An 11136-nucleotide genomic window follows, 5' to 3' on the forward strand; every position below is an offset into this window, starting at 1 on the left:
GCGTTCGCGTACCTATTTCGTCCCGTTTCTATATATATTTTATGCTGAATTCTTACTGACCCTGTTGAGTAAAGTGCCTTGGCTTAGGGACAGCAAAAAGATTATGTTCAAATCATAGAGAACGATTGCTCTTGGAAGCTAGAATATGGTTATATTTCGGTACATTTTACAGGCGTAAAATTGCTTGGCGTAAATGAAGGGTAAAATTGACGATACAATGCTAGACGAATCTTAATAATACATCGAATAAATTTCCGTAAGAGCACAAGAAGTCGGGTGAGGGCCTTTAAGTTAGGTTGGTTATTATTAGTAATAGGTTAAGTTAGGATAATGTCTTTCTTAAACAATAATCTTGAAAACTAAACGATTTTCTTCTATAAAAGCAGTCGAAACTTCTAACAGATTGGCCAGAGTCACTTCAGCCCCAAAGTGAGGAAAATATTTACATAAAATCGTTTTTTTTTTATTTAGAACTAATCTGAAACACGCTTAATTGATCATAATCAGCTCTCAATTTAATCTCGTTAACCACGAGATCTGCTAAACGTTTTCGTATCCTACAACAAGTTCCACTTGTTGCTAAGACATAGATGTACCTGCCGATATTACTTTCTCCATAAGCGTTCGCCCCTACGTACGAACTTACTTACCCAAGAAGCCCACGGAAACTTCATCAACGACAGTAACACCCGTCCGAAGAATAGCTATAAAGCTACGGAGCGTAGCTGCTACTGCATGGTCTGGCCTCAATGCTCACATGAACAATGAAACGCAGTAACAACCCGTGCCAACGTTTCTGATCCACAAACGACGCTCACAAGCAGTACTTGCTAACCAGGGAGGGCAAATGAAGACAATTACTGGTCTGCCAAATTGAATGATCGATTTGTGGCCTGATCTGTACATTATCGTAGATTGTATGAGCGAGACTTTCTAATGGCACCACTTGATGACAAGCATCTTTAACTAAATAATACCGATATTAGCAGCACATCAATGCCTATGTTATCCACAACATAATGATAATTTAATGGCCATAAATAAAGCTAGTTTACGATCTGTACTAATGGCAGAAGAAAAATATGAAGGGGATTTTTTCTACTTACTCAAATGGCGTAGCCTTCTGTGGACTCGCTACTATGGGGAATAAACAAACGGCAAAAGATACCGCTTCTTTAACCTGAAGTGGCAGACGTAAGCCTACGGGGCACGCGCCTTCGAAAAAATTTTATGAATAGTCCTAGGCCAGCATATCTGTCGATTTACATTTCTGTAGTGCCTAGGATCTTCAGAAGAACGCGTGCTTTGTTGAACAGAGCAATAAGGAAACAATTTTCATGATAACCATAATAAGCGGGTAATAATACCATTGGATGTTTATTCGAAGGCGTTTTCTAATTTTAATTCTATTACTTAGCTTTCCTTATCCACAAATACGGTCGTACAATAGAACCAGCCAACTCGTGCTAAAGACGTGGTAATACTGCTAACTGATTTGAACATTAACATGTCTCGTTATTACTACACGTATAGACAACAAGACACTTACGTTCACATCACTCAGGGGTGCCGTTGTTACTTTTTCGTGACTGCTGACCGAAATATCGACAATTCATCTAACTATTATTACTATTTTAGATCAGAAATTCTCGGTTAACTCTCCTTTAATCATCCACTCAATGATCTCGGTCCGACGATCTTCAGCATTCATCCTTATACCGTCTTGCACCCTAGTACTGAAATATAAAATAGAAAAACCGCCTCGTATTAAATAGTTTTGTGCTGCAAATCGTACTTTCCTGACTAGTAAGTTGGAACTGAACCGCGTTCGACGTCTAATTACCCTGTCAACGTAGCTATCTGAAGTTCTACGTACTTCGAAATAACTATCGACTTTCATATATATTTCCGAATGAAACAGGACATAAATCAAGCGAAAACTAATTGTACTGGTGATACGGACCTTCGTCACGCTATGCGTAAGCGTTCGGATGTCGACCATAAGTGCCACTGCGGAAGGCTGTAAGGTTACCATTGACCCACGACTTTACCGGAAGTTGCTACAGCCAGGCTCAGACCAAATGCGGCCCCTATTGCTTCTGTATAATAGTAACAATAGCAGAACGACGCTAAAACCTCTCTGCTTTTTAGCTGTATTAAGAAAGAACTGTATCTATCAAATTTGCCTATTATATACCCTGGGGGCCGAGGCGTTACAGAGAACCATGGTCATGGCACACCGTTACCACACGATTTAGATCACACCTGTGACAACTGAACTTTACTGCTAGACGAGAGATGCAACAAAAGTTATTATGATACGAAGTCATCCGCACTAAGTTATATTCTGAGCAGTCAACAACAAATAGAAGCAAGTGCACACGGATCCCCGTGTTGCTCTGCCGTGCGCCATAGGGCAATTGGGCATTTTGTTATCCTTCGATTGGTTACTATGGAAGCACGATAGTACGAGCTGAGAGCGAAGTAAATAAGCTCCTCCTGGACTGGATCTGCAAATTCCTATAGCAGTTGAAGATCATAATATAACTTCGAGCAGTTACGAAGGTTACGGGTGAGTAGATGTGCATACCTCACCAGGTTCCTATGTGCGGAGCTACAGACAACTTGCAGCTTCAAAGGGATACACATACACTTGTGCGATATAATAATTAGGTTACCATTATGACGATATACATGTTGTTATGGCAAATAGCCACTTGTATAGGCTATACATCTACTTCGAAATTATACGCCGAGGAATTTGTGTGCTCGTTGAAGTCCAGTTTATATTTTCAGCCAAATTTTTGAACATACAGATCAGATGTTCGATAGACTTTAGGCACACTTAACAGGTCTAAAGTAATTGAAAGAAGCTTAGCGAGGTCTCTGTTTGACCTAAAGCTGGTTAAATGTCACCCGGCCTTTGTGTTCGCCTATCTCTATAATTGATCTTCGCTCATAATCCTACTCAAAAATAGATTAATTTGTCATTTAGTCGTAACAGTTGGGTACTTGATCCATGCATTCGTGGCACATCATCAAACATGGCTGACCAGTACCAACTGAGCCGTGTAATTATATGCACATTTGAAAGAAAAACATTGGATATGTTCATATTACTTGAGTTATCCTTTATTACGGACGCTGGGTTTTCTCTTGTTTGCTAGTAGTAGTTTTATAGGTAGCTGGTGCTTATCTAAAAATAGCACATTTTTTCTTTGTGTATCTGTGGTTTCCTTTGTTCCTCCGCACCGAGCTCCAACTAGCTACTAACAGTATACCATCGACTAGACATAAAAAGATAATTATTGTATGCTTGGGATTGCTTCACCATGTTAACTTTGTTTACGTACGACAGCGTCTCACGTTTGAATGTGTCGTATGTTTCTTTCGATAGATGCATATCTCTGTGGCCCCATGGGGCGCCGCACATCACCAGCATCGTTTTGTTTGTTTTCAATTGTTTTCTACGGATAGATATCGTAATATCACAGAATGCCGTTACGTTTATGGTATCGCCATCTTCCTTTACTTGCTTCTTTGTCGTCTCGTTCACTTGGCTTCTATCAAATAATATGCGCCATATGCAGAAACTAAATCTAAAGAGTTACATATGTATGGATTACGTACATTGATATATATATATATATATATATATATATATATATATATATACTTTATTTAAAGAATCTTCATATTGTCTTTCCTTTCTTTTTGATTTTGTTTGTGAGGTTACGTTCTACATCAGTGCTCTATTTACACCTTGGTCTCTGACTCATTTTGTTGTCCGTTAGTTGGTGGCGAAAATGATTATTGTTAATGTCCTTCAACATCGATGGGCGTCTATCAACGGGAGATTGTTGCTTTTCACATAGAAAGAGTCTGTGTTTGTTTTTTGGTACATTTTACTGGTGTCTCTTTGTCTCTGCGCAGACACCGTGGGGTCCTCGAAAATCAGTTCCAGAACAAGCGTAGATGCATTCTCTGCTGGCATCTTGTCGGTTCGTCAATTGTATTTCGACCACTATAGCAATATAACATACAAAAAGTAAGAAGGCGGGAACTACTCCGCAATTGTTTACATCTGCAGACAGCACTGGCAGGTAGATTACCTTCAAATATCATATACGTTGAGAATCACCGTATAACTTATTCCCCGTTAGGATTTTTGTTTAGTTATCATACAAGTTACGACGCAGAGAACAAGACCCTCTACCACTTTCGCTGATATTCCCGTTTTGCTCCGCCTTTATAACACACATGCAATGTAATCTATAAACCACTATATATACATAGAGTGCATGATTCTAATGTATCGGTATTCTCGGGCAAACTTGAGTAGACTGTTTTTCGTAGTAGGCGTACGTTCATCTGCTGATAGAATAAAGTTAGATCTCTCTACAAGGCCACCTGAAGCACAAAAGTTGTACTTTAATGCAATTTAAGGGAAGATTAGCTATTGTTCGTGCTAGACAAGTTCTCATATGAATTAAAGAAGACCCTTTTTAAAGCCCGGAATCGACACTTTACGTTGTTGCCAGTCTTCAAATGACATCTGAAAAATTCGAGTGAGTTTTGCAAAACCCCAAAAATTTACCCCAAATTTTGTAGTGTTTACATACAAAAATGACCATCATGAATGGCATTTTTAATACAAATTTCAATCAAATAGGTGTAGCTGTTTAAGTACGGTATTAGCAACAACCTGGATTTAGATGGCACGCTATATATATACTGTCGAACTAAACAGGATATTGCGTCAACTTTTTACTGGTGCGTACATGAGTGCGTTACACGTCTGCGACGCACGAGATTTTTTTGGTTGGCATTTTTTGACGTGGTCATAGCGTAACAACGATATATCTGATTATTTCCTTTTACGTATGCGTGGCTTCGTTCCGAATCTCTATCTGTGAAGCATTTATATACATCGGTGAGGTTTGACACCGTTCGGATGTTTTGCCTTAATTCTTGACATGATCCTTTTGTACATAGCGTTGTTTTGCCGAACAAACTTCGATCGCCATGCGAGTTCCTCCTTAATGAGCTTCTTGATACCGGGCGCGTGACACAGGAACGCGTCGTTCAATACTTTAAAATCGTAGTCGATCAGGCAGAGCTCGAACATCTGCGACATTTTGTCGCGTTTGCCCTCCCAGCTGAGCTCTTCTGCGTAAAGAGGTTCATCGTTGGTACCGATATAGATGGGCTCCCAGGACGAGCGGTCCCTGCGCCGTTTCGTCGTTACAAACACAGATAACATCGATGCATTGTTCGGAGTAGTATTTATCCAACGATCTCGTAATGGAAAGTTCTGACACTGGTCGCATACGAACCGATGAAAGAAGATCGCCTGTTTTTGCTTGTAGAGATCCTGAAGCTCACGCTTCTCTCGAGGCACTGGGTAGCCTTTCTCAATTTCGAAGATCGGCAACGTATAGACACTACGCGGAGCTGAATCGTTGCTGACCATCTGAATGAAGCGTGAAATGATATTTGCCGAAGGATAGAGTTCAATGTCGGAAGCGAGTACATATTTGGTTTGTGCTCGGAGGCGGGCAGCATTTCGCAATACGTTGATTGGATAAGTAAGATTTGCATCCTTGCGGTAATTGCCAGTATCGTGAGGTTGCAGATTTGTACAATTCACATCTTGAGATTGTACGTACTGCTTGGGATCGGTGGGTATGTTAGGCGGGACATGACTGCGATGGTAGACGACGTGAAAGGTCACATGGTTAGCTACGCAGGGAGCGCATTTAAGCAGGTGAGCGATCTTGCGGTTGACAATAGCCAAGTCACTTCCGGGCGCATACACCGAAATAGACACGGGCCCCTCCCAGCGTTTGCACAATTCTTCAACGTGCGGGAACAGAAACTCATGCGTTGCCTGCGTAGTATACGTTATGCTTTGATTGAATTCTGGCTGTTCGCCGTTCGCCTTGACGTAGTCGCCGAGTATGATGAACGAACCGCGATGCTCAAGTCGATATGCTGGGATTCTTTGTATGGCTAATGCGCCTATTTTCATCTTCGTGAGCACTGTAGAATCGCGAGGCTCCGTTGTTCGGGCAAGTTGTTTCTCGGCTGCGTCGTGCAGGCCGCTATTGTTCAGGACGACAATGCACGGCACGGATAGACCTCGTGAAGCGGTAAAACACATGAAGTTATACAACGCAAGCAGGATGTTGCATAGCATGATAATTTTACCTATAGATAGCCAAGAACCGAAGACCCGGATACTGGTCGAGCTTCCGAGTAGCATCTTGATACGGTCTGGTGAAATCGGACGCATGCTGCGCTTAATTCCTGAAAAATAAAAAATAGAAGAAAAAACTGTTGATAACTAATCTAGCTACTGTCTCGCAAAATGCAATAACAGAAATTGGAGACCTGGTGCAAGTTGTCATAATCCCACCAAGAACGTATCTAGAGTTAGGTCATGTAGGTATACACATGAGTCTTTCAGGTTTCGTCAAGAGGATCCACGGAATTTCTTAAAATACAGACTTACGGAAACGTGTTCCAAGTTTCTATACGCGCCGACCACTGACCAGTTGCCTGGTTATTTAATTTTACGTTATAAGCTCAATTACATGCTACTAAGAACGCTGCAAATTTATGTCAATACATATTTTAAATGAACATATGGTAACACATCTTTTACGTAGTTTTTCGAAACGACACAATTGCAATTGGAAACAGTTTTATCCTTCTTTTAAGATGTCGCTTAATTTTAAGTGAATACTGCGAGACATAGAACTTGATGAGGGGTAAGTTACAACGGCCAAGTTGTTACTAAATTCAGACTCAAGATAGAGGGCTGTATTGATTGTTTTATTTTCGGCGAACCAAAGTAACACCTGTCCCTGATATCTGTCGCGACAACTACCATCACTTTACGTTTTACCCTACTCGGCACTGGCACCGGTTTCGACTTTCCTCTAAAGCGACACGATTTTCTCGCCTGGTCCCTCTCAGATTAGAAGTTAAGATTGAGCCATGCCTCGTCTATGGCGATCCCGTATTTCCGGCACGTTTTTGCTCACTGAAGTTTAGCGAATTGAACGAGGAACACACATTTCCACCTGGCCTGAAGTTAATACCGAGTTGTTTTTGTTACACAATTTGCGCAGTTTCAATGCGATACGTTGCTTTGGCCGAGCGAAGCCCTTAGACTTCAAGCTCGATTTTGATGGAAAGCCTCATTGACTGCAGCATTCGCTCCACCTAAGTCCTTCACCAATTTTCAATCGATTCATGTTGCTCGGTCGCTTTTGAAATGCAAACATTCGATTTTTGAATTCAAAAAACATCTTACCTTGTGAACCCATTTTCTCTGAAGTAAACTCATCTGGGTCTCGTATTATTCTCTACGTGTAAGTAGACGGAAAGATTCTTTGGATCTCAATTCGTTCAAGCCGCGATACCCTCCTCTTTCATTCACTCGAAGCTGTCCTATATACCATGTACAAGAACGAAATTAGTGTTATAATGTTTACTGTCATAAGAGCATAGACGCATAAATTCTTTCCGTGGCTTTTAACGAAAATCTACGCCGGATCAGTGGCGGCGGAACCAGAAGTCGCTGCTACAAGCCAACCTACACACCCTGGTAATGTATAGGTTTAACGGTCAGGATAGCAGCAAGGAGAACCTAACGGGGAAGTCCATTAAGGCATCGATCGAACGGTTAAATTCGTCCGACCAAGCGTCTCGCATAGAAAATGTCGTCACCGGTCTGTGACAGTCGAATCGCATTAGAAAAGACGGTTATATTTATTTCTACAATATGAATTGCAATGCGTTACGCTGCCCCTGCCATGCTATAAACAAAAATGAAAAAATATAAATATATAAAGCCATATTAAATGTAGTGATGATACGCACAAGACTCGAGCATTAGGTGATATTAATATGAACTTCAGTGTGATACTAAAGCGACGATGAGTGAACAAACCGACAGGATTAGAGGTACACCTGTGTAAGCAGCTTAACCTTACAACCTTTAGGTAGCGTTCCCTATTCGCCAGTAGACTATAATGTATGCGTAAATAGCGCGAACACTAAATAATACGATATATAAACTATACAACCGTGTTATAGTTTCATCTTATGCATAAATGCGATGACGGAACGCAGTTGGTCCTTAACAACGTAAGCTAATATAGGCTGAGTTACAAAATAGGTCCGAGACTGCAGTGAACCATCGAATCACCGTTTCCACAAATTTAGGCAGAAGCTGCGCCCACTTGATACTACTAATAGCAAATATGCAATGCCCTAAACTACTGGAACTAAACAGATACAGTTTCATCATCAGACCAAACCGCAAACTCAAGTGAATTTCTATTTGGCTTGCAATCAATTTGTGTCCGTATTTTTTTTTTTTCGAATTGATAGGATGTCCTTGTAAACTCAAAGGTTAATGTTTTATCAAGGTCCAACTAGCCGAAGGCTAACAAACTCATAAATACGAATTAACTTATTTTAGGTCGAGAAGTTCTAACACGCTGCTGCTATAGGCCCGTAACGTTGGATGGTGCTCAGGGCAAACCTCCTCCGAGATGAACGAGTAAACTATCCGGATAACGATACCTACCTAGCACAGCAAACGCGCACATCTCAACGGTAGACTTGATTCGTCTCTCATAAAGACGTTTCATTTTTATGAATCCCTTGTATTGTCCTTTATCACTCGAGCTTTCTATCAACGAGATTCTCTCGACTTACCATTATACTGCCTTAACTTATACATGATTAAGGTTCTTCTAATCCCCGTAAATAAGTTCATGATGAGAACTTGTCACACATGTACTTAGGTGATTATTAGTACATCTCTCATTCGCAACATATTCCGCTGCGCCCCACAACGTAGCACTTGCTAAAATTCGGGCAGAAACGCCAACCGTGAGCGGTTTCAGCTCTAAAAACACGTATTTATTTATTGTAAGTGTTTGCAAGTCCGCTCGCCGTGACGCTATTTCGGTACTTCAACGGCATGACGTGCGATTATTTGAAAGGTATAAGATTATATAAATTTACTTTTGTTTGAGCTCAGCATGCTCCGATATTTACCTATAACCCATTCAGACGATTGTAATGAATTTAGGTAGATTCACGCTATTTGGTCACAGGAAAGTCGTCTTTCCAAGCGAAGATCAACGCCTCGATAGACAGCCACAAAAATGGAATTCTTTTTGCGTTCCGCGTCATCGTTTATACGCTGGCTGGTCGCATGTTACATTACACAACAGTAAAAGAATGACCAAACCCAGTGGCGAAGATAGGAAATTTCTCAAATGAGAAAATGTTTCCATATACCATGTGCCCATATTTATGATGACGTAAGTTAGCAGGTTTATTCTAGGACGAACGCAACGCGCTATAATTCAACGGAAATCGTCAGGTACAGAGTTCTACACGACATCTATTTGCTATTTGGGCTGTCCCATAAGAATGGGTATTTTATCGTCTTTAGTACCATAATCAGGTATCGGAACCTAAATATGCAACATCTTGTACGTGATTGGCGTTAGTAATATACAAAGAAGCGTTCGACTGTTACAAGAACGAGTAAGGACTTGAAAGGCATGCCCTTTTAGAAGAATAATCAGCTGCCTGTTGTACGTCTGATAACGGAATACTACACGATAAATCCATCAAGCAACGGTAAATCTTTCCAGGACATTTTTCCCTTTCTCTAAACTCTGCACCTTTTCGAGTTCGTTGAAACAGAAGGGTCATTCGTCAATTCGCGGACTATCTGAAGAAGTCTAGATACTTCACCCAATTCTAATTTTTGGGTTTGCCAAAGCCCGGGCCCCTCAACTATACGTAACAGCGCTGCTGTTAGAAGCTGATGTATCGCCCTCTTGTTTACCATAGCCACAACGGTTTTCAATGATCTCTCTTGGCGATGCGACTGTTTGCGATGATTAAGTCATAGCCATAGCGTGCGATCACTATTCTCATTTTATACCTGACTTGATCCTGCGCCAGTGTCCGGTACTACGTGCTGCAGCACCGTGTAGATACGAGCTAGGAAAAATGACTCATTACGTAACACACAATTAGAAATTATTACTTGTTGGCTAAATGTAAATGCAGTAATGGACACAACGGAGCGGTGGAAAGCGTCAAACTATTAGACGATAGGTAACTGTGTCACGAGGCACCATAAGGAACAACGCTGGAATCGACCGGATGTCTGCGATTAATGCGCGCCATCTTGGTGTCCAGAGCCTTATTGTTTCTACCGCTACCAGATCATAGGTTTACTATTGAAGATGACAGAAATTCAGTAAAATTATATTTATTTTAATGCACACGCTGGTGACGATGACGAAATTCATACATACAATAATATCCCAATATTAGAGTCAGTGCATAGGGTGATTAAAGACGAACAGATGTCGCGCAATCGGAAATCTAGCAGTTGTCATATGAAAAATTTGCGTGTTACCAGTTGATCTATAAATGTTTAGAGAAAATTCTATCGCGCTGCGTCTGGATGACTCGGATAAGTGCGTTAGCGGTGAGTGAAGTTTGACATTTTGCCAATGTTTCGACAACATTTGCCATGTAGACTATCATTCTAACAACTATTACCTCGGTAACGCACACTATGAGTATCTGTCGTGCTTCTACCTTATACTTCAATTCGTTCATCTTTGAAACCGGAATATATCGAATAAGGTTATCTTTCTCTGCGTCTTTTTTTAGGCGCGTTGTTAGCTCTAGGGAAAGTAATACGTCAATCAGTCTCGCCTTCTAGATAATAAGTAATGCTACGCTAACATTTTATGTCATTATTTATATGTATATCGTTGATTGATACTATTTGAACGGAAGCATCAGTCTCTTCATAAAGACATACGTAAGCCGCCACTGATTAAAAATAAATTAATTTATGTCTAGTCATACTAGACGCAATGTATAAATTGCGCTCACCATCGTCTTTAGCTGTATGGATATGTTCATTACAGACCTTTCGTAGATAAACTATGGCCGCAACGAAACTAAACTGCCTACTATTAGAAGCTTTTTTTTCTCTTCTAATAAACACGTACGAAGCAATCAAATGTAAACCGAAAATGACACCATCCCACTCGACGCCCACAGTATCCTGCCCCC

At 40.8% G+C, this 11136-nt stretch overlaps 1 protein-coding gene across 3 annotated transcripts in view; it reads right to left on the reverse strand.

Moving 5' to 3' along the window:
• Window positions 1-3108: 3108 nt before the first annotated feature.
• Window positions 3109-11136, reverse strand: part of LOC111266452 (beta-1,4-glucuronyltransferase 1) — a 15406-nt gene continuing 7378 nt past the window's right edge. For all 3 annotated transcript variants that reach the window (XM_022843945.2, XM_086970909.1, XM_022843952.2), the window contains one exon: window positions 3109-6309. In XM_022843945.2, the coding sequence (XP_022699680.1) occupies window positions 4922-6309 (1388 nt within the window). In that variant the 3' untranslated portion in view covers window positions 3109-4921. The remainder of the gene's footprint in view (window positions 6310-11136) is intronic.

The sequence above is a fragment of the Varroa jacobsoni genome, unplaced genomic scaffold (assembly GCF_002532875.2).
Source record: "Varroa jacobsoni isolate VJ856 unplaced genomic scaffold, vjacob_1.0 scaffold_1084, whole genome shotgun sequence".
Taxonomy (NCBI): domain Eukaryota; kingdom Metazoa; phylum Arthropoda; class Arachnida; order Mesostigmata; family Varroidae; genus Varroa; species Varroa jacobsoni.